This window comes from Marmota marmota, unplaced genomic scaffold (assembly GCF_001458135.2).
Source record: "Marmota marmota marmota unplaced genomic scaffold, marMar, whole genome shotgun sequence".
Classification (NCBI taxonomy): domain Eukaryota; kingdom Metazoa; phylum Chordata; class Mammalia; order Rodentia; family Sciuridae; genus Marmota; species Marmota marmota.
Genome location: NW_026000077.1, coordinates 2823738 through 2848405, shown reverse-complemented (window position 1 = coordinate 2848405; position 24668 = coordinate 2823738). Strand labels below are relative to the sequence as shown.

The 24668-nt window shown below is 35.9% G+C and overlaps 1 protein-coding gene across 2 annotated transcripts in view; it reads left to right on the top strand.

Annotated features, from left to right (window-relative positions):
- The window catches only part of Trim33 (tripartite motif containing 33), a 73485-nt gene that overhangs the window by 8545 nt on the left and 40272 nt on the right, over positions 1-24668 (top strand). For both annotated transcript variants that reach the window (XM_048814544.1, XM_015502147.2), the window contains exon 4: positions 23292-23408. In XM_048814544.1, coding sequence (XP_048670501.1) covers positions 23292-23408 — 117 coding nt within the window. The remainder of the gene's footprint in view (positions 1-23291; positions 23409-24668) is intronic.

Below are 24668 nucleotides of genomic sequence, written 5' to 3'. Positions count from 1 at the left end.
TTGAGAGAAGAGACTGCTTTCTATAATTTGGATATGACCTGTTCAGGCCTCATTCAAATATAGATGTTTTATTCCCCCTTTTAGTTTTGTTTGGTTTTATACTTTTTATTTTTTGTGTCTTTATTGTGGGAAATTTCAGACATACATAAAAGTATAATAGTAAAAAATCCCTGATTTTCCCAGCACATAACTTCAACCATTTTTTTCCCCTATGTACCCCACATACGTTCTTCTCTCCCTCTTCCTTTGCCCTGGAAATTATGAAGATTATTCCAGACACGAGGAAGGTCAACATTTAGTTGTGGCTTACAATGTACTAAAAATGTACTGCAGGTTGTGTTTTGTTGTTTTCTAAATAATACTGTATATAGATGGTTCTAAAGATGGTTTGACTTAAAATATCACAAAGGTAATATGTGTTCAGTAGAAATTATACTTGGAATTTTGATCTTTTCCCAGACTAGCAATATGCAGTATGCTAGGCAATAGCAACAGTAGTTAGTGATATTCCCATATTTGGAGTATATGTCCTTTAAAATTCAAAGATATCAACGTTCTAAGCTTAGTTCTAAGGTAGGTGATAACAGCAGATTTTCTTGATTTGTGGAATGTCATAATCTAGGTTATTTTTAAAAATTACAACCATTTGAATAGTCTGAACCTTTTCTGGATTTTTTAACCAAACCCTGTTGGTCATACAACCATTGCATTTAAGTTTGTGTTACCTTGTTCTTAGGTTTCTGATATTATCATAATGTTATCCATATAGTGTTATTACATTTGAGACCTGTATTTAGTCTAAATCTCTCTTAATCAAGTTATGACAATTAAACTGGTGAATGGAAGTAACCTTGTGGCAATATGACAAGTATAAATTGGATCCCTCCCATGTGAAAGTAGGTAGTGGTTGGCTTTTTTTTTTGGGTTGCTGGGAATTGAACTCAGGGTCAGTCAACCACTGAGCCACATCCACAGCCCTTTTTTGTATTTTATTTAGAGACAGGGTCTCACCAAGTTTCTCAGCACCTCGAATTTGCTGAGGCTGGCTTTGAATTCACAATCCTTCTGCCTTAGCCTCCCAAGTCACTAGGATTACAGGCATTCGCCAATGTACCCAGCTGGCCCTTTTTTGAGATGGAGACAGAAGAATTTTTTTTTTTCCCCCCATAAGTTCAGCCACTGAGTACCAGTCTTCCTTAGGCGGTTATTTATTTTTATATTAAGACCATATCAGGGACTGCTGATACAGTGGTGACACTACTTTATTCTAATCTTAATAGTCAACTGTGAGTGAGTCTCAATGAGGTATTCACGATTTTCCACAGGCCATGCAGGGCATATTGTATAGAGAATTCATTGGTACCACCTTCTATTTTTTATTAAAATGATCATCTCTTTTTGTCTACCATGTATCCTGTGCTATTTCAAATTAACAACCTCTATGTACTTGAGCAGTTCTAGAGGTTCCCATTTAGCATGTCTAATTAGACTGGCTTTTCTGTGAACTCTAAGCCTTCTGTTTTCCAATACTAGGTGGGTGAAGCATACTAGACATAATATCCATATCGGTGACATATTCACAGAAAGTTTTTTTAAAATATTCTAATTTTATTTTATTTTTTGTTATTGGAAATTAAAACCCAAGTACCCTTTACTATGGAGTTTCACTCCAGTATCCTTTTAAATTTTATTTTGAGATGGAGTCTTGCTAAATTGACCAGGCTGGCCTTGAGCTTGCAGTTTTCCTCCCAACCTTCCAAGTAGCTGGGAAAATATTCTGATTTTAATGTGAACAGTCACTTCAATCCCAGCAGCATTACCATCTCCCGGTCTAACCTTAACATTTGTTAGAACTTAACTTTAATAATTATTAGAACAGTAAGATTTTGGACTTAAAGTGCATTGGGTTTCCCTGTCAGGGAGTTAAACAGAAAGAAATTAGAAATGTTATTAATGCATAATATGTAGGTAATAGGATATTCTCAAAAATTTTACCACCATAAAATATACATGTCTATTATGAAAAATTTTTTAATTTAGCAAAACTTGGGCTGGGGTTTGACTAACTGGTAGAGTCAAACGTTGCCTAACATGTGCGAGGCCCTGGAGTTGATTCTCACCATATAGAAATAAAGAAATAAAAAATATGTTGTGTCCAACTCCAACTAAAAAATAAATATTTAAAAAAATTTGGGCTGGGGATGTGGCTCAAGCGGTAGCGCGCTCGCCTGGCATGCGTGCGGCCCGGGTTCGATCCTCAGCACCACATACAAACAAAGATGTTGTGTCCGCCAAATACTAAAAATAAATATTAAAAAAAAAAATAAAAAAATAAATAAATAAATTTATCAAAACTTAAATAACAACCCATTTTCAGTTAAGGAAAATGTAAACAGAAAGATGTTGTATCAAATTATGACTGCAAGAAATTAACTGTAGTGCATACTGTACTATGGCAATAATTTTGTGGTCACCCCCTGTTAAATTGTGGTATTGGGTATTGGGAGTATCTGTTTAAAATGCCTTGTGATATTAATCTATATGAGCAATTCATCTTGTCAGTATATTTTGTATTACAGTAAAACGTGATCTCTCCATGTTCTGTAGTATATTTTACTGTGTATAATATATATATGATAAAAATATGCACTAACCAACTGTTTATATTATTGGGAAGGCCTGTGGTCAGCAGCAGACTATTAGTAGTTAAGTTTGGGGGGAGTCACATGTTATACATAGATTTTACACCATCGGGTCAGTATCCCCTGACCCTTGTATTGCTTTGGTTCCCCAATTAGGGGTTGAGTTAGGAGACTTTGCCTCTTCTAGGCATTTCAGTTTTTTTAAAAATTCCTTAAAATTTTAAAATTTCTTCAAACTGGGTAAAGCTAACTTAAGGCTCTTTAAATATTAGGGACTAGATGGGGTTCCTGTTGGTCCACCGGGTTAATGGTGCATTAAGACCTTCCTTTCAAACCCATTAATGTCTGCTTTATTCATCATATTTTTACATAACCAAATGTGAGGTAAATCTATTGATCCCTTCCCTTTATCTTTTCCTGCTTTCTTAGGAGTCATTGATTTTCCGTAGATCTCTAAGACCCACAAAGAGAAGCTGAGATACTAAAATCTTATAAGACTTCTTAGATTTTGCACAACTATGATGCATACTCACTAGACTACTATTCATCCCCCGCCCCAGCCCTGCCCTCGTCCCCACTTTGGTACCAGGGATTGAACCCAGGGGCACTTAACTACTGAACCACATTCTAAGCCCCTTTTTTATTTTTTATTTTAGACAGGATCTCACTAAGTTGCTTAGGGACTTGATGAGTTTCTGAGGCTGGCTTTGAAATTGTAGCCCTTTTGCCTCAGCCTCCCAAGTTGTTGGTATTACAGTGCTCCCAGCTCCTAGGTGACTATTCTTAACAATAGTGACAGTCTAGCATGGCTGTGTGAGAAGTGTTTCAGCTGCTTATTTTGGGGAGTTCCATTGAGCATTTATAGGAGGACATTTTCCCTTCTGAGGGCAGAAATAGTGGCTTTTATTGAGTCCAGCAAACTACCTGTCTTCTAAGAAATAACCTTCTGTATATCTGGATCATGTATAACAATTAATGGGTGTTTAGTAGTGAGCTGTGTGACCTAAATCAACTCAAATATGCTATTACATTCCACAGCATTCAAAACCAAAGATACTGCCTCTGTATTAATCACTCTCATAATCCAGTTTGGCAAAGGTTTTTCTTTAGGAAGCTGATGCTGTTGATCTACAAAATGGGACAGTTTCTCTTACTATAACTCTTTGGTTTAGTAGCTTCCTGATTTTTGTCTTTTTCTTGTTTGGACTACCTTGTTACCAGGTACAATGCCCCAGGATAAATTTGCCTTTAGAAGTGACACTGAGACTGGTTGTGATATCTTAGACTGGCTGATATATTTATTTGGTGAGTCAGCTCCTTAGGTATAGGGTTTTTAATTCATTGTCAACTTTTGCTTCTAGTAACTGCAGCTGCAGTTCCAGCAGCATAGGAATCAAAGGTTTATTAATTCCTGGCCTCTTATCCTACCTCTTCCCAAACGATGTGTTTCAATGAGTCGGAATTGCTCAAAGTTGAGTTGAAATCCTCAGCAACTTAATAAGACCCTGTCTGAAAATAAAAAGGGCTGGGGATATGCCTTAGTGGTTCAATCCCCAGGAACTAACAAAATAAAAAGAAAGAAAAAAAGAAGCAATCATGGGGCAGAGTCTAGTAGAGTTACAAATGTGGAGCTTCCAGTTTTTTTCTCTTATTGTAGTCATAGTTATTGTTAACTCCCCCTGCCAATGATGTGTGACAGTGTGCAAGAATATTGCCAACCAAGGAACCTCATTTGAGTCTTGGTGTCCAGAATTTTTGTCAAGGTTCGTTATAAGGACATGGTTCACTGTCCACATGGCAAACTTCAGTTTGCAGGACAGCCCATCTTGAGGTTGATCTGGTACTTATATTCATATTATTAGCATTTACTTATCCAGCTTGGCTCAAGATCCTCAGGTAACAAAGATACTTGATGGGACATTTCAGCGTAGAGATTACCTTCCAGGAACTGAAGACAAAAGGTAAACCTCTCTTTGGGCAAGGTTAAATCTTTCACAAAATAGTTTGCTATCTTCCACTTGTACTCAAGTAAAACAGTGCTGTTCCAAACTTCTCTGCCTTTGCACATGTAATTTCTTAGACTTATAGATTCACCCTCCTTATCTGTTAGTAGAGTTGATATGACCTTAAAACTAGTTCACTTCTATGTGTTATCTTAACTAACATGTTCTGTTTCATTTTTTCTTTTCCTTTGTCCCTCCTTCTCTATCTGGACTTCATCCTTTGTAGGGCCTGTTGGATTTTAAATTTCTTATATGCTTATCAGTGAAGTCAGGTCCTCTCAATGCCCCCCCAACTTGCCTTCCCCTCCACCCCAGGTATATCCAAGGGCACTCTACTGCTGAGCTACATCCCCAGCCCTTTTTTATTTTTATGTTGAAACAGGGGTTTGCCTGAATTGCTGAGGCTGGCCATGAACTTATGGTCCTCCTGTATTAGCCTCTCAAGTAAGCTGGGTTTATAGACATGCTTCCCATTTCTTTTTGAATGAAAACATTAAGTTTTTTTTTTTTTTTTTAAGACCCGTGGCTCTCTTTTATGAAATTAGCTAAGTTTTTCCCCTTATTCTTTATTAGCTTAGTTTGCGGCTTTTATAGGCCATTTAGTGACTTACCTATTATTTTGTAATTCTCACAGTTCTCTTTTATCCTTATTCATTTTCCCCTTAGTTTGATTTTATATTACTTTTCTTAGATCTTTATGTTGAATTCCTGCTTTATCAGAAAGATGTGAATTTTCCCTCTGAGTACAAATTGAACTTCTTTCAAACATCATTGACTTCTATAGTCAGTAATTTAGTTTTGATTCTGTTTTCCTCACCCTTTTCAGCTTGTTGAAAAATTGATACATAATATAGTGATAAAGATAGTGAACTTTTAAAAAAAATATTTATTTAGTCGTAGATGGACATTGTTTTATTTATTTATTTTTATATGGTGCTGAGGATCGAACCCAGTGCTTCACACATGCTAGGCAGGTGTCCTACCACTGAACCACAACCCCAGCCCTGGTGAACAGTGTGTCTATGTACATCTTTTTTTTCCTGATATTGAGTATTGAACCCAGGGGTATTCTACCCCTGAGCTGTACTACCAGCTCTTTATTTTTAAATTTGAGATGGAGTCTTGCTGAGTTGCCTACGCTGTTCTTGAACTTGGGATTTTCCTGTCTCAGTCATCAGAGTAGCTAGAATTACAGCTATGCATCACTGCACTTGGCTACGTGTATTTTTTTTTAAACAACAGGCAAACTGTTCAACTTTATTAATAATAACAAGGTTAGTAAAACTAAAACTATAATAAGAAAAACATGTAAACTAAACCATTACATATACACAGTGCCATATTCAGGCAACATGGGAGACAGTTACTTCTAATATACTTAAAATTGGAATTGGTTATCTGTATCTTTAAATGGAGAATATATATTACCAACTTTAAAGTTTGTTGTGAAGATTGAGAATTGTACCTACGAAGTATTTAACATTGTAAGTGCTCCATATAATGTAGTTTTGATTGACTGTTACTAATATATTGACTTACAAATTTTCTTTTATCTTTAAAATCACTTTCTTGAGGTTTTTGGCATACTTCATGACTTGGATATTGTTCTCACAAAGGAAAGCAGCTATGAAACTATATGAAATTTTGTACCTGAAAGTCTTATAAGGTTTCTACCCAACAATGGGGTTATTCCTCCTCTCTCTATAAAAGTTTTATTCACAGTAAAGGATTAAAAGAGGTGTAGAGCTTAGCATGGTAGCCCACACCCTTAATTTCAGTGATTTGGGAGACTAAGGCAGGAGGAGTGTAAAGTTCAAGACCACTCACAGTAGATTAGCTAGACCTCAGTAATTTAGCAAGTAACTTAATAAGATGTAACTCAGTGGTAAAATGCCCCTCAGTTCTGGCTGGGATTGTGGCTCAGTGGCAGAGCGCTTGCCTCGCAAGTATGAGGCACTCTGTTTGACCCTCAGCACCACATAAAAAATAAATAAATAAAATAAAGGTATTACGTCCATCTACAACAAAAAATATTTTTAAAAATGCCCCTGGGTTCAATTCCTAATGGGGGACAGAGAGGATGGGAAAGAAACTATAGTGGAAATTTCAGTTAGTTTTCAAAAGCTCAGTACCTACCCGTATACAGGCACCACAAGCCCAGCCCTACTACAAGCCTGTGCTTATGTCCTCCTTTGCCTGCCACAGTGTGTGGGGTTCATCGCACCCTCCTTGAGAAAGAGGGGATTTGGTGCCTGTCAGGTGTGTCCTGGATCAGGGATGGCTCCCGAGAGGCCTATAGGCTTTCTGCGGGCATGGTGTTTTCAACATAGCTATTAATTCTTTTTTCTTTTCTTTTTTCTGGTACCAGGATTATACTCCCGGTGCTTGCCTACTGAGCCACACCCCCTTCCTTCTAAATATTTTATTTAGAGTCAGGGTCTCGATGAGTTGCCTAGGGCCTCCAGCCAAGCGCCTCACTGAGTTGCTTAGGGCCTGGGTAAGTTGCTGAGGCTGGCTTTGAACGGTGTTCTCCTGCCTCCGCTTTCCAAGTCACTGGGATTACCGGCACGTGCCACTGGACCAGCTGGTAACTCTTTTCTTGTGAGTACCTGGAATGGATAAAAGTGGAAGTTACATCCCCCGTCCCCCTCCCCCCAACCACTGAATTTATATCTGGAATGAAACCCATGAAATTAATCTAGAGTAGGAAATTTCTCAAGACCTGGAATGACTTTGGGCAGCATCAGGAGGCCTTGGAAGGCCTGTTTGAGAGCACAGGGCTACAGAAGAGTTTATCAGCAGAAGGACTTATGGCAAACAATTGATCAGAAACACCATTAGGGAAAATTTTGAATTCTTCAGACAGCTGATTCTTGGTTAAAATTAAGTAAAATCTACACTGAGGAGGAAACAAAGTTTCAAATATGAAAAGCAGGGCTGGGGATGTGGCTCAAGCGGTAGCGTGCTCGCCTGGCATGCGTGTGGCCCGGGTTCGATCCTCAGCACCACATACAAAGATGTTGTGTCCTCCGATAACTTAAAAAAAAAAAAAAAAGAAAAGAAAAGCATGTTATTTAGCATTCTAATGTAAATTTTGGAAACAAATGAAATAGTAGACCTTATTTATTTTTATCTATGGTAAAATATTTTTCAAAGTTTCAGACCCGGGGCTGGGGATGTGGCTCAAGTGGTAGCGTGCTCGCCTGGCATGCGTGCGGCCCGGGTTCAATCCTCAGCACCACATACAAACAAAGATGTTGTGTCTGCCAAAAGCTAAAAAATAAATATTAAAAAAATTCAATGGGGAAAAAATGGGAGTCCATAACCCACTTGAGTCAAATGTATGAAAGATGGTATGTCATGAGCTTTGTAATGTTTTGAACAACCAATTAAAAAAAAAAATTCAAAAAAAAAGTTTCAGACCCGTCTCTAAGAATTTACATGATTCTGAAACTTGATAATATTCCAAATATGAAACATTTCATTGAAAAAAGGATACTTAAGAAGTGTACCCAAGGAAGAAGATCTCAGAATGGAAAAGTGTTTCTAACAAATTATATACGTATGATCTTGGCAGCATAACAGACATTAGGCTTGGTCTTTCAGACTGCTACATTGAATCAATGTTGGATTTCATTCATACTTGCCACAGAACTGACCTGCTTTCCTTCACTTAAAGATTCTACACAACTGTTCCCAAGTTCCAGCTCTCCAGATGTTTTAATGTCAGCGCCCTTGAGATTTGGCATTCATACAGGTAGATGAACTTTTGCCCAGTGAGTGCTGCTAATACAGACCAACATGAGCATTGTTTTCTTTTCTGGCGATGAAGTAAAATCAAGTTATTTAAGAAGAAGAGAAGCCACACTGCATTTCTGCTATATAAGGTTACTTTGTCATTGCCTTTTAGTCTTTCTCATATTCTTCTCAATTATCGTGTTGTATTGATTTAGCCACCTGGTTCTGTTCTTGTTAACACACGTCTCTCAGTGCCTTCCCTCTTCATTTTGTCTTTTTCCCTCTGTTCAGTTAGGGAAAATATGCAGGTATTCCTGTTATTCCTGATGGGATCAGTTATATCTGTCAAGGGAGAGAAAAGACAGGGTGTTCCAAAAACTGATTTCCCGTGTCTTGTAATAGCAATAACCAGACAAGACTTTGGCAATGGCAGCTTTCTAGTACAGGAGACTAGCCTTTCAGTCATGAGCCGTTATGCCTTTCAGCCCATTACTTTGTATTACTTTCTGATACAAATGCCTAAACCTTCTGTTTCCTTTTTGTGTTTTAAAATGTTTTTCCAAATTGAATAATACTTTCCCTTTTCTTTTCACCTGTTGGTTGTTACAAATCAACTTCAGTATGAATAAGTAAGGGAAACATTGAGTTTGGAGTTTAAAATAAACTTTCTAGGATTGAAGCTGAATGATTTCTTAAAATTGTAATGGATAAATTTGGAATCAGGAAGTCAACCTTTTTTGACATTAAAAAGAATTAAGAAATTTATTTTAGACTTTGTACTTAAGTAAGACATGCCATTAGTAGGGGCTGAGAAGAAAAGAAGACAACAGGAGCAAAATACAGTGATATAGATGATGCCATCTACACGTGGTACCAATAGAAACACCTAGCTGGACCTGTTAGAGGTGTGAAGCTTTATGCTGCTGCACAGAGATTTATACAATGTTTTGGGTGAACAGCCTTGAAAGGTCTGTTTGCTTGGCTTTTTAGATTTCCAAATGGGCATACAATCAGGAACCAAAAAGTATGTATGGAACAAGTCCTAAGTTCAGCTTCAGAAAAGGTTGTGCCATTTAGATAAAAACTGTCTATGATAATGGGGATGAGACTGACCTCTTTTGAAAGTCAATGCCAGAAGGCATTCAGGAAAGTAGAAAAATCTCCCTGCCAGGGAGAAAAATAAAGAATGGCTGTCTGCCCTTTTATGTGCGAATTTAGAGGGAACTCATAAAAATCACTTCTTATTGGCAAATCCAAGCTGTCTCCAATGTGATAGAGGTCATGGGTATATTACTTGTGATGTATAAACCCAGTAAAGATGCTTGGTTCATTAGAGAATTATTTTCAGAATGATTCTTTCAAAACTTTGTTCTTGAAGTCCAGCATTTTCAACTTAATATTCTAAGACTTTTATAAAGAGGATGTCAGAGCATTTTACTTTTGGACAATTCCCCAGCTCACCCTTCTGCTAAATACTAACCAGTGAGGACAGTTGAATAAAATATATGTAATTCTCCATAAGGCTTCAACTTGGATTCAGAGAGTCAGGGTTTGATCTTCAGTTGCAAATGATTATGAACAAGATAAAGGTGAAAAAAGAATTTCCAAAATTAAAGTTTACAATATAAAAAGAGCAGTTTTTAAATGGGCAAATGTTGGGATGAAGTAAAAACAAATAGCCATACCAAATGCATGGGAAAAAAGGAACCTGACTGTGATTTTCAATACTTAGGAGATAGGGATTACAGAGAGATTCTTTTTTTTTTTTTTTAATTTATTTTTTTAGTTTTAGGTGGATATCTTTATTTTACATTTATGTGGTGCTGAGAATCAAACCCAGTGCCTTGTACATGCAAGGCAAGCACTCTTCCTCTGAGCCACACTCCCAGCCCCGAGAATTGGTGTTTTGAGACCTAGGCATCATGAGATTAAGGATACCTTCAATATACCTTCAAATTGTGGTTGAAGTAATTATGTTTTAAAGATTTTTGCATTTATATCATCATATATGATACAGGCTTTGAATTGTCATTGTTTTTATCAACTGATATTGTTTTGCATTTTAGTGCCCACTTATGTTGGTTATAAACTATGCAGTTTGAAAATAACTTTATATTTCTTTAAAGTGTATATAGAAGCTAGGAAAAATAGATGTGGAAGATCTGATAATTGATCTGGTAGAGTTGAATGAACTCAGGGTATGCTAAGGAAATATAAAAGAAGCCAATCAGTTTATTTTTCAGAAACACACAGTATCTCAGGAACTTGAGATGATAAATAGCGTAAAAGTTGAGTTCTTTTTCTAGAGAGAAATAAAATCAGAGACGCTTTGGATTTGGGAATATGAAGGATTGGGATAAGATACTAGGCTAAAATAGAAAAGATTATAAATTTGCTGACTAAACTGTAGGAGCACCCTCTACCCACTTGTTTCTGAATTTCCAATAGTGAGACTTTCCCATTTTATAATCCCTTCCTATATCCCTCTTAGGCACCAAACTTTTCATCATGTGGAGAAAGTCAGTGATAAAAAGAGGTTGCTAAAATTTGGCACTTGAGGTTCATTTCTAGTTTAAAAGTTGGGTCTTTTCCAGATTTCCTACTCTAGTCCATAAATCTTGTTCTCTCTCAGGAATCCAAGAGTCTTTTAAGTATATTAAGTATGAATGGATGTTTGAGGATTATGACATTGGAGGGGAGCTACTGTGGCTTATGTTGTGGGATATGTTAAAAATTTCCAGTCTCTGCTGGGCATGGTGGCTATAATCCCAGTGGCTCAGAAGGCTGAGGCAGGAAGTTCATAGCCAGCCTCAGCAATTTAGCGAGGCATTAAGCAACTCAGTGAGACCCTGCCTCTGAATAAAATACAAAATAGGGCTGGGATGTGGCTCCGTGGTTGAGTGTCCCTGAGTTCAATCCCCAGTATCCACCCCCATCCCTGTCCTACCCTGCCAAATTTCAGTTTCTATCTTTTGTAAATCTATTCTTGAAACATTTGTGGTATCAGGATAACTGTAAATTCATAGTTTAGGCTCACTTAAATACACACAGAATTCTGCTTAGCGAGAGATTTTGCAGATGTTTTGTTCTTGATAAAAAGGAATAAATGTTGGTGTCAGCCTTTTTTCTGGCTTCTTTGAATTTGGATGTGATGTTGGGAAATATGATACTATTATCTGCTGGTGAGGGCAAGTGAAAATACTCTCAAGGGTTCTAGATTTGATGTTGAACTGTTTAACTAACACATCAACTACCTATTTCCTGTCTTTTTTTTTTTTTGGAGGGGGAGTACTGGGAATTAAACTCAGGGCACTTGACCACTGAACCATATATCCCCAGCCCTATTTTGTATTTTATTTAGAGACAGGGTTCGCTGAATTGCTTAACACCTAGCTTTTGCTGAGACTTGCTTTGAACTTGGGATCCTTCTTCCTCAGCCTCCTGAGCCGCTGGGATTACAGGCATGCACCACTGTGCTTGGCTCGTGTCTTGTTATATGAGCCACTGTTAGTCACTACAGTTGGATGCACATGAAAAATGACCAAGATGCACTAGAGAAAAAAGAAGAAGGATGAAAAAGCATGATGTAGGAACCAAAGGAGATGTCAAATTATTAGAAATTACAACATCCTCAAAGATTTAAGAAGCTGTTGGTCACAGCTTCTTAGTATAAGGACAGGATCTCTGTAAAAGTCATAATCAAAATAGAAAGCACTCCTAGAAGTATAATGGTTAAAATGAAAAATTAATAGGTTTGGTCAATAAATTCTAGGTAGTCCTAGAAACCAGACCAAAGAAGGGAAAATAAAAATGTTTAGATTATGAGTTCTGACAGACATACAATATGAAAAAACAAAATTTTGGAAAATTATCAGATAACTAAGGCAAGAAATTCTTTGAAGAACCCAAAGTCATCAAAATGAAATGTCTTTAGTTTCTAGAATGATTGTAAACAAACAAACAAACAAACAAAAAGACCTATATTGAATTGTATACTATCAAAAAATTACAGTATACAATGGATCATAAGTTTCCAAAGAATATTAGAATGTTGCCAGCCAATGAGATAGGAATCATAAATGGGACCTTAACAAAATTAGCAGGGGTGGGGATGTGGCTCAAGCAGTAGCGCGCTGGCCTGGCATGCGTGTGGCCCAGGTTCAGTCCTCAGCACCACATAAAAACAAAGATGTGTGTCCTCTGAAAACTAAAAAATAAATATTAAAAAAATTCTCTCTCTCTCTTTGTTAAAAAAAAAATCGCAATATCAGGAGCTAGAAGATGCTGGAATAGTGACCTCAGAAATTGAAAGGTGAAGGGAAAAAATTTTTCAACCTAGAATACTACAATTAAACTGTAAATTGGTGTGAGTGTAAAATGTATTATACCTTTTTAGCATTCAAAAGTTCAGAAACTTTGTCTCCCATGTACCTCTTTATGGAAAGATCAGAAGATATGATCTTCCATAATAATTTATTAAACCAAAGAAAGTAAAAGGAATACCTCAAACAACAGCTCTGCAATTTTTAGACTAAAGAAATGAAAGTAAAAATGGAACCGTATCTACTATATTTGTTATTGGGTTAATTGAAAAACAATGTTGACAGAAATTTGAGATATATGATAGATCATAAGAAACGTTAAGAGATTGTCAGAATGGGATAAGAGAGAACTTGTCTCTTGAAGTAAGTCTTTTTCTCCTGATGATGATGATCACTGTAAGATCACTTTCATTCTTCAGTCCTTACCTGGGGTAAAGATGGGGTTGATTTACTGGAAGTAGAATTTCTTGTCCATCTCACAGATTATAGCTCCAGATTCCAACCCTCTTTACCACCAACCTTTGCAGCTTCTCCATTATTACCAGCCTTGAATCTACCAACTCCTTTATCCTTATTTTTTACCAAGAAAGTTCTGTACTCTGAGATATCTTTCCATCTGTCATCCTTTAATTCCTATAAGACTCAATACATGCCCAGTTCTGACCCTTCTTCTACTTGTTCTCTGGACTTCTTGGTTTGTTGTTAAGAGAAAGATCCTCAACTTTGATCTTTTACTGGGATATTTTGCTATAATGTACTGTTTCCTCTGCAGCCTTTTTAACTGGTGAATTTTTTTTTTTCTTTCATGTCCTGTGTATCACTGGTTGTAGAGGTGAGATAGGTCTTTGCTATTTGTAGGTCATTCTTTCTCCTTCTTCCTTTGGAATATCCAGATTTTAATTTATATTATAATATCCAGATTTTAATTTATGCCACCATCCACAACTCCTTCTAGCTGTCCTCTAAAAACTCCATTCCTGGGCTGGGGTTGTGGCTCAGTGGGTAGAGCCCTTGCATAGCATGTGTAAGGCACTGGGTTCGAACCCTAGCACCACATAAAAAATAAATAAAGCTATTGTGTCCATCTACAACTAAAATTTAAAAAAACAAAACAAAACCCAAAACAGAAAAACTCCATTCCCTTTTACTCTTGAAGATTGTTGCTTCTGTCTCAGTGGTAAACTCTGGAATACTACTATGATCTTAATATCTGGCAATTTTAGTGTATGTAAATTTGGTTTTTCAGAACTCCTAGTCTTTGTGTTCTTTGAACTCTTTTTTTGGTAGCAGGTGTTGAACTCAGGGGCACTCAACCACTGGGCAACACCTCCAGCCCTATTTTTTGTATTTTATTTAGAGGCAGGGTCCCACTGAGTTGCTTGATACCTTGCCGTTACTGAGACTGGCTTTGAGCTATTGATCATCCTTAAGCCTCTGGAGCTCCTGGGATTACAGGCGTGCACCACCGCACCTATCTTCTTTGAACTCTTTTCTAGTGTTCTTGTTCTTTACTTTGCGGTAGTCACAGTCGTATAACAATATACTGGATATTGTCATTTCTAGTAATCATACTAGTTTCATGCATTTTTCTTTATGGCCTTGTTTTCTATCATTCCTGCCCATTCTATTTAGTAGCAGACTTCCACAAGTATTCAAGCACATAGTAGCTGCTTTTAAATAGTTGAGAATCCCTGGCTCTATCTTTTAGTTGGGGAGGACCTTTCCCTATCTTTTAATTGGAATGTTTAATCCCTATTACACTTAACATAATAATTTATATGTTAGGTTTATATGTACTATTTGGTTTTTGTTGTGTTGCTGGGTAGAACGCAGGGACTTGCACATGCTTACTGAGTTATATTTCAGCCCAACAGTTTGGTTTTTTTCGATCTGCTCTTGGCCTTTTTTTTTTTTAATATTTATTTTTTGGTTGTAGATGGACACAGTACCTTTATTTATTTTTATGTGGTGCTGAGGATTGAACCCGGGGCCTCGGACATGCTAGGCGACCGCTGTACCCCTGAGCCGCTGTATCCCCAGCTCTTGGCTTTTAAAGCTGTACCTCTTCATGCTTATGAGTAATTGCTTTAGGGGTAATGATTTGCAGCTCTAACTTAATGACTCCTTAGAGTATTGTACCATTTCTCACTTTTTAAGATTTTATTAGTAACCTTACAGTAGCCTTATAAAACAGTAATTTATTTTATCCAATCCCTATTTTTATTTTTTTAAACACATTATAACTTACCTTGTGCTTTTTTAAAAAAATAGCTGACAATTTTAAGACAGTTATAAGAAAGGAAAATAAAAGCCTCGTGTTTTATACTTACTCACTTATTACCATTGCTGTTTCACCTCATTCCTTCCTAAATATATAAATTTCCATCTCTTATATTCTGTTACCTGAAAATTGTACTCCAGCATTTTTTGTTTAGCAACTCCACTCAGCTTCTGTTCATACGAAAATCCTTAGTTTAGAAGGATAAATTCCTCTAAAATTCTGGGTTGACAATTTTTCCTTTCAACATTTAAAAAAAGTTACTTGTATCCTTGCCAGTGTTGATGTCCATATCATTCTTTCCTCGATGTTATATGCTTTTCTCTGTTTGCTTTGCCAGTTTTCTTTTATTGGTTGGGAGCAGGTACAAACCTGTAATCCCAGCCATCCAGGAGTCTTGAGGCAAGAGGGCCACAAATTCCAAGCTAGCCAGTGTGGGCAATTTATCAAGACCCTGTCTCCAAATTAAGAAAAAAAAGAGGGGGGACTGGGTATGTAGCTCAAGATAGAGTGCATTGAGTTCAACTCCCAGTATTCACCCCCCAACACACAAAAAAAGTATTTGATCTTCCTGTTGGCTGTGATTTTGTCAGATATGTATTTCTGTTAATCCTGTGTGCAGTTCACTGAACTTCTTTTATCTATGCCCCCACCTTTTTTTTTTTCCAAAGAAGAGATGGGGTCTTACTGTGTTGCTCAGGCTAGCCTTGAATTCCTGGGCTCAGATGATCCTCCTGCCTGAGTCCTCCATAGTGTCTTGAAATATAGACATATGCCACTGATTAGTTTATTATTTCTTTAAAAAAAAAAAAAAAAACAAATGTTCGCTGGGCGTGGTTGCACACATCTGTAATCCCAGCAGCTCAGGAGCCTGAGGCAGGACGATCTCGTTCAAAGCCAGCCTCAGCAAAAGCAAGGTGCTAAGCAACTCAGACCATGTCTTCAAATAAAATACAAAATAGGGCTGATTTGCTTAGTGCCTCGTCATTGCTGAGGCTGGCTTTGAACTTGTGATCCTCCTGTCTCAGCCTCTGGAGCCGCTGGGATTACAGGCCAGCACCACCTGGCTGTTTAATGCTTTCTTTAGTTATCTCTGATTTGTTGCTAAGTCCATCAAGGAATTTTAAAATTTTAGATATTGTATTTCTCTAAAATTTTAATTTGCTGCTTTTTTGGTTATTTTCTGTGTTGAGATTTCTTATGTACTCATTGAGCACCTGTGTTCATTTAAAGTTTTGAATACACAATAGCCAATTTAAAGTCTCAGCTATTAAAACGTGAACTATTTTGGTGTCCGGTTATTGTTGAGTGTGCTTGTATTTACTGTGACTCATTCTTTATTGTTTCTTTGATTGTGTGTGTGTGTATACACACACACACCTACTAATGTATTTATTTATGGTACTGGGGATTTAACCTACAGCTTTGTGCATGTTAAGCAGATGCTATACTATAATACTATCCTGTCTACCAATTTTTATTGTGATTTGGTCATTGTGTATAACACATAGTTGAAAGTTTAAATTCTTTTCATCTTCCGGGAACTGTTGGTTATTCTGATAGGCAATTAAATTAATTATGGTTCACTTTTATTCTTTTATAAGTTTGTTTCTATACTTTGTTAGGAAAGATCTGTGAAAAGTCCAAGGTATTTCCTTTAAGCCTTTGTAACTTCACTTTCTAAACTGTTTCTTGGAAGATCTTGTCAAGTTTTGGTTTAGCCTTTTTTTAGGCTAGGACAGGCCTATACTAGAAGTTAGTGCCAGGGTGTGGTCTTTTATATCAAAATGTGACCTTTCTGGTTTTTCGAGTAGGTTGCCCAGGAAACACAAGTCCCTTTTTCCCCTGGAAGGGGAATAAATTGGAATTCTGTCTAGCAAGCATTGCATAATCTCATCCTGTGCATAACCACCCAGATTTTGACCAGGGACTTGTGAGGAATTAACATTTATTCTATATCTTTCCTTTTCTTAGCCTCTTTGTGCCTCAGCCTCACCCTCTGTATATCTCTATTTCTGTGCCCTGCCCCTTACACTCCAGCCACTCAGAAGTTCTAAAATTTCTGTGTGTGGTCTGCTGGATCACTAGCTATGTATTTGAGTGATAAAATTGTGAGCTGCAAACAGCTCATGGAGACAGTGTGTGCTTAGCATATGCAAGGTCCTAGATTAGACCCCCTACCTCCACATACACACACAAAAAAAGGATAAATCTCTTTATAGAGAGGGTAATTTGCAAAAATTGCTGTCTTTAAAGGATTTCATACTTTGTCTGTGGTCCAGTGACTTTATATAGCTGCCTCCTATATTTCTGTCTTGTTTTACAATTTTAGTGACAGGACTAGTCTGGTGCCAGTTACTCTGTCATGGGTGAAAGTGAAAGTCACCTTTGCTCTACCTTAAAATTTTTTATATCCTATAGCAATTTTGTGTTTTAAGGATCAGTGTGGTTTGAAAAAGTGGCTGCTTAAAACCTAATAGTAGATGTTTTTCTTAAGGAATAAGATATAATAATGGTCATTTTTATGGGACTGTGTAAGTGAAATTCCTCTAAAATGTTTTCCTAAAGAAATAGTTTTTATTGGCATTATGTTTTTAAATTAAAGAGTTTGCTTTAAAGCATATATTCAATTCTAGATGTATATTAGAACTCCCTAAGGAGATTAAAAAAGAAAATAACTATTGCCTTAGTTCTGTTCCTGCATAGCAAAAACATTTTATGGTATTTAAATAATACTGGTAAATCACCTCAGATGTTTTTCCTTATTTAGTGAAGGTGAAGAACTATTTTCTTAGAAGGATCTTTGCCAAAATCATTGTTTCAATTCTAAAAATTTAAAAAATCTTTCAGATAAGTTCTGAATACATTTTTGGTTAAAAAGTGTACATATGTATATAATCAGTCCTCTTAGGAAGCTAGATTTAGAATAATGGCAATAAATCAGTATTTCTTATCTAAGCACATTTTTTTTTTTCATTAAACACATTTATTGTCAGAGACAAAATAACTTGCTTATTCAGTATTTATTGATCTTATTTGTTCGGTAGATGCTTTCTTGCTCACCATGTACCAGATACCATAGTAGGTGGTGACTATCTTAGAATTTTGTAGTCTGTGAGACTGAGATTGAGTGTGTGGCTCTGTGGTTCCATAATAGTTCATCAAAGTATCTCCAATATAAAATTGCTTTATTTAGGTATTGCTTCGAACAGAGGTTTGCTGTGTGTGTGTGTGTGTGTGTGTGTGCGTGTGTGTGTAGTACTGGTGATTGAATGCAAAGTCTAACTTGTGCTGGGTAAGTACTTTCTCACTGAGCTGTATGCTCAGCCCTTTTTATTTTTATTTAAGCTTTTTTTGGTTGTTTGTTTTTTGTTGAGGAATTGAACGTAGGACTTCATGCATACTAGGCAAGAGCTCTACCGCTGAGTCACATCCCTAGTCACATACACACATACTGAGCCCTTTTCATTTTATTTGAGACAGAGTCTAAGTTGCCTAGCCTGGCCTTGAACTTGTGATCCTTCTCAGTCTCAGTTTCCTGAATAACCGGGATTAGCTGTGTTAATTTTAATATCATAGTTTGGGGGGCCTAGTAGAATACTGTCCAAGGAATCCATAGAACAAAATGATTGTTTATGATAGAGAATATTTGAATATGACTAAGAGTTAGCTTGAAAGAGAGGAATATCAGGAGAGAAAACATGAAGAAACAGGGGCTGGGCTTGTGGCTCAAGTGGTAGCATGCTTGCCTAGCATGCATGAGGCACTGGGTTGGATTTTCAGCACCCCACACAAATAAATAAAGGTCTATCAACAACTTAAAAAATATATATATATTAAAAAAAAAAGAAAACAGCCAGACAGAATTTTCTTTCAAAAAAAACTAAAAAACAAAAAAACTCTAAGAAATAAACATAAAAAACACTCAGAGTGGATATTTCTACAGATAAGTGTTATCCATTTGGCAAAGGGTTAAATGGTATCTTGGATGAAAATTGTGTTAATTGATAAATTTATTACAAAGATTGAAATCCCATAAATTAGCCATTTTTCTTTGGATCAGCGCAACTTGAACTAAACATTTTTTATTTATCTCTGATCTTTTACTGTATGCCTGTTTTCTGTCTTTGAGATGGTAGAAATATCATGACTTGAGGAGCCCTTGTCTGTATATCCATACAGTGTAGCGTTTTTAGCCACTAGTCCTCTTTATCACATCACCCTAATAAAGTTTTTGTTTTCTTCTTGGTTACAATGTAAGGAAAGGAAAAATGGGACTTTGTTTTACCTTGTTTATTTTGTTATTTCTTCCTAGCAAATATAGAGTCATTGCATTACCAATAACAACTGCTTTAAATCGCAAGATGCATCATAAACACAGAAGTACCTATAAATCTAGTGGAAAGAGTAACCAAAATATTTTTAAAATCTGGTTTAGGATTATGTTTTTTAATCAGTAATCTCTAAATATTGAATCTGTTGCATTCTTAATTGTCTTTTAACCTTTTTTTTCCTTTTTTTTTTCCCTGTGTCTCCCGGTTTTTAATGTTCAAAATGCAAGACAATCTCAGTTGAGAAATGTTTTGGTTTGTTCTCTCCCCCTCCCTCCTTTCCTTCCTTGTAACAGAGACTGAAACCAGGGGTGCTCAACATCCCCACCTCTTTTTATTTTTTTAAGACTGGGTCTTGCTAAATTACCTAGGCCTTGCTAAATTGCTGATGCTGGCTTTGAACTTGCAATCCTCCTGCCTTAGCCTCCCAAGTGGCTGGGATTACATGTGTGTGCCACCATGCCCTCCACAGATGTTTTCTTGAGCTGTCTGAACTGCTACTAAAGCCCACCCATTGCATTTAATATATTTAAAAGCTGGCAACCATTCCCCCTTTAAATTTTTTAAAAATTTTGAGACATACAGTTATAGATTCATAGAGTTGCCTCCCTCCCCGCAAAAATTTCAGATGTCTTTTTTGCTTTTCACTAGGCCTTTAAGATTGTTGCCTGAATATTTTCTAGTATTTCATTCTTTCATGCATAGACATTTTGCTGCTGTTAGTGGATCTTTTCTTCCTCTGCTACTTCTGTTTATTTTTACTCAAGGTGCCATGTTTCCACGAGAGAGAGAGAGAGAGAGAGAGAGAGAGAGAGAGTGTGTGTGTGTGTGTGTGTGTGTATATATATATATATATATAATCTATATATATATATATATATAGATTATTTCAAACTAGGAACTTCTCACTTTCTTTGAAAAAATACTTGGTTAAAAGGTTTTCTTCAATAAAGCAAATTTTCTACAATAAAGCAAATTCTTGGTTAAAAGGTTTTCTTCAATAAAGGATTGAATTTCCTGTTGTCATTGCCTCAGGGCACTACCAGTTTAGGACAGTTACATTTCCAAAATGAAGTTTGGAACCACTCACATGCCGTGCATTTGTCTGAAATTCCATATGTGGGACATTTTATTGCCTCAAGATCTTAGGGTTCTCCTCTCTACTGTTCTACAACACCATTGTTTTGTCTTAGATCCAGGGCAAGTTTCCTTTATCCTGATTTCAGAGCATTTTTGGTTCTCTGGTTATTCAAATTTATACCTATAAAACAGTAATTATAATGAAAACAATGAATCTATTAATAGCAAAAGTTTAGATTTGAAAGACTTATAAGTGATAAGTCTTACTCTAGGTGGGCAGTTTTCCATAATTTAAAAATGTTGCTCTGCTCTGGTGACTTTTCATGTATCACCATGCCCTGCTAAAAGTCTTCTAAATTAAAAAACCACATGTATAATGGGGGCTGTTTAATTAATATCTTAGATAGTTTTAATGTGCACAATCTTACAAACAGTTTGATTGCTTAAAAATAGTCATACTGCTCAGATGTGGTGGTACGTACCTATAATTCAAGGGACTTGGGAGGATAAGACAGGAGGATTCCAAGTTTGAGGCCAACCTCAGCAATTTAGTGAGGCCCTGTCTCAAAATAAAAAATAAAAATGATTGGGAATGTAGTTCATTGGTTAAGCACCCCTGGGTTTTATCTGTGGTACCTGTATAAATAAAAGATAAATAGTTAATTAATAAATAGATAATTAAACTGGCTGTGCTCTGCGTTAAACCAGGGCCTTATTCATATCAGGTAAGCTCTCTACCACTGAGTCACATCCTTAGCCCCTGGCAAATTTTAATATATGTATTTTACCACAGTAAAATTTTTCTTTAAATCAGCACACAAAATAAAAATCTGATCAACAATTTTCTATAACACAGATCTGCATATTGCTCTACACTTTTTCTTACTGCCCTCCATTCTTAACCTAGTAAACTTCCCTTTATGTTAATTTTATAGCATTTCCCCACATCTACCTGAGATAAAGACATCTAAGTGTTCCTAGGCTTTCTATTTGCATGTCTATTCCTGCCTTTACTTTTGTGATACCAGTGTCTTAAAGGATGATTACATTTTTGTCAGTATCTTAGATGCCTCATTCCTTGTGACTTTTCCTTGACTTTGCTTTAACTAGGCATTGAATTTTTCAATTCTAACTATGGGCCTTGCCATAACCACCTCCCAGATCAACATTGCTTTTGATCTTTTACAGAGTCATTTGTTTCTGCTTGTTTGGTTATATCAACCAGTAATAGTACTCTGTTCCATCATCTGAATGGTCTATCACCTATCTTGGAGTTTTAACTGGTCTTTCACTTCTACTCTCTTTAGATATTTTTCTATTTCTGTCTGGTTATTTTCCTAGAATGTAAATCTGATATTTACATTCTGCTTAGAAATATTCAAGGGTTTCCCATTATTTAAGAGACTAAATACAGAAGTACCATGGTATACCAGGTCATTTATAGTTTGCCTCTGGAATAATCTACCTTCCTTTCTTTCTTCATTAATTTGTACCCCGCCCCCATCCCGTCCCTCTGTTCCTTCCTTCCTTATTGAACCCAAGAGCACTTTGCAATCAAGCTAAGTCTGCAGCCCTTTTTATTTTTTGTTTTCAGACAGGGTCTTGTTGAGCTGCTTAGGGCCTCACTAAGTTGCAGAGGCTGGCCTCAAACTTGCAATTCTCCTGCCTCAGCCTCCCAAGTCACTGGATTAGATGTGTGCATCACCATGCTTAGCTGCCTCTGGATTTTTTTTTAAATCAGTTACTGCTTTATCTTCTGTCCTTTGCATATTCCTTTGACCATCTTAATGTCTTTATAATATATTAACTGTGCCAACAGAGGTTTCTGTTCTGGACATCTCTGTGAAGTTTTCCTTGCTGTTGAGGCTGATTTAGTTAGTAGATTCTTGTTTTAGATTATAATATACACCACCATTATAGCTCTTTTCACAGTGTGGTATCAGCTCATATTTGTGCCTATATATTAACTATACTATGAGCCAGATGAATCTTTTTTTACTCATGTAGAAATCACATAGATAAACTACAAAAAGGAAAGAAAACTATTATTTTAGCTTTCTAGTAATGACTAACCAGTAAAGTCTATACTTCCTTCACTAGAAAATTCTAACATATACTAAATCAAGTTGACAGAGTTGAAATTAAACTGGTATTGGTTATATTTTTTAAAAATACGCTTTTAGTTGTTGATGGGCCTTTTTTTTATTTATCTGAGGTGCTGAGAATCAAAACCCAGTGCCTCACATATGTGAGGCAAGCACTCTACTCCTAAGCTACAACCCCAGCCAAATATTTTTAATTGATATAATCATTTTGAAAAGTTTGACAAGGCATCTCGAATTCAAAAATTATTTCAAGTATGATTATAAAGACAAGATAAAGAATAAAATTCAGACTCATAATTACTTATATAGTCCGATCACACGTACATGTGAAAATGCATAATTAGATGTAGTTAAGTGGTAGAATGCTTTTTCTGGCAATCCCCAGCATAGACAAATAAGGAACTGTATATTACAGTGCTAATAGTGGGTTTTGTGATATTGGAACAGAGTGATTTTTTTTTCCTTCTTTTGATAGTATATTTGTATGGTATGCTTGTGTTTTATGATTTAAAATGTTTATAACAATCCAATATTTGGATTTTTTTAAAAGTATGATCATCAATCAAAATTTTAACAGAAAACATTATTTCAGTCTTTTTTTCTTTAATAGTAGCTGTCCATGATTAGAAGAAAAGGAATTTCTATTTAAAAGTTGCCTTTGAAGTAATACACAAGTGGCTAGCATGTGGAGTTGATTATTTATGTAAGGTTTCAAGGTTGACTCAAGTTATTCTTCTTTATATCCCGATCTCAATTTTATATTTTAAATGTAGTTTTTGTTTTTGTTTAAAGGTATCAGTTTTTGGAAGAAGCTTTTCAAAATCAGAAAGGTGCAATTGAAAACCTATTGGCTAAGCTTCTTGAGAAGAAGAATTATGTTCATTTTGCAGCTACTCAGGTGCAGAATAGGTAAGTGTATTGCCTTAAAACCATAATTTTATATTAAGAATTATTAAAGAGGAGTAAATCCACTTAAAAATGTTTATTTACTTATTAAACATATACAGAAAACCTAATTTTAAAAAAATGATGTGATTTGAGTTTGGGTTTATAGTATTTGTTAAGCAAAATTTAATTGACTAGAAAATTTTTATACTCTTAGCATATGTGTTTGACTATTTTATAATTAAAAAGATTAGTCTGTATAAGTTTTAAACTTGGAAAAAGAATTTAATATGTAGAGAATTGAATTATAGAATTTAAAGTAAAGATTGTGTGGGAGGTACAGTATAGAGGAGCAAGAACTAGTGAACAAATTTATTCTCCCATCTCTAAAACAAGCATTAAAAACAGTATTTATCTTATTAGTAGCATTATAACATGAATATATAATATAGTTTTTTGCATATTGTAAGCACCCAGATTTTAGCTGCTGCTGTTATTTTTATCAAAAGAAGAAGTTATACTTATTTTGGTACATTTCTTAAAAAAAAACTATATAAATTAATTTATAGGGGAAAATAGGAATAAGTTCCATGGGCAAATAGGTTAACAAAGTTAGGACTCTTACACTAGAAAGACAAACACTTGGAGCTGGCATAATTAAAACATGAAAATTCTTAAAAGTATGAATAGGGTCACAATATAATTATTGCATAAGCTCACAAATATTGGAACTTTCTCCTGACTATTAAAATTTATTAATTTGTTATGATTAAAATGGCACATAACAAGCTGGGCATGATGGCACATACCTGTAATCCCAGAGACCAAAGACTAAAGCTGGAGGTTCACAAGTTCAAAGCCAGTTTGAGCAATTTAGGAAGGCCCTAGGTAACTTAGTGAGACCCTATATCAAAGAAAAGCGGTGGCAAGGCTGTGGAGGTGGGGTTGGGGATGTGGCCCAATGGTTAAGTGCTCCTGGATTCAATACCTGGTACCGCAAAACAAAACAAAATACAACACACACACACAACAGATGCTCAAAAATACCAAATAGTTGAATGAATGAAAATAGTGCTTTAAACATGGTAGAACTTTTCATCCTAAGTAATAACAAAAGAAAATGAAAGGCTCCTATAGATAATAAATGTAAATGCACATACTGTCCATTGATGGTTTTCTCTTTTTTGGGGGTGGAGAGGCTTATTGTTGAATGATGCTTGATTTTTTTTTTTTTTTTTTTTAAGAAATGTCAGGATGTTTTTGAGATTAATTGCTGATTATGTG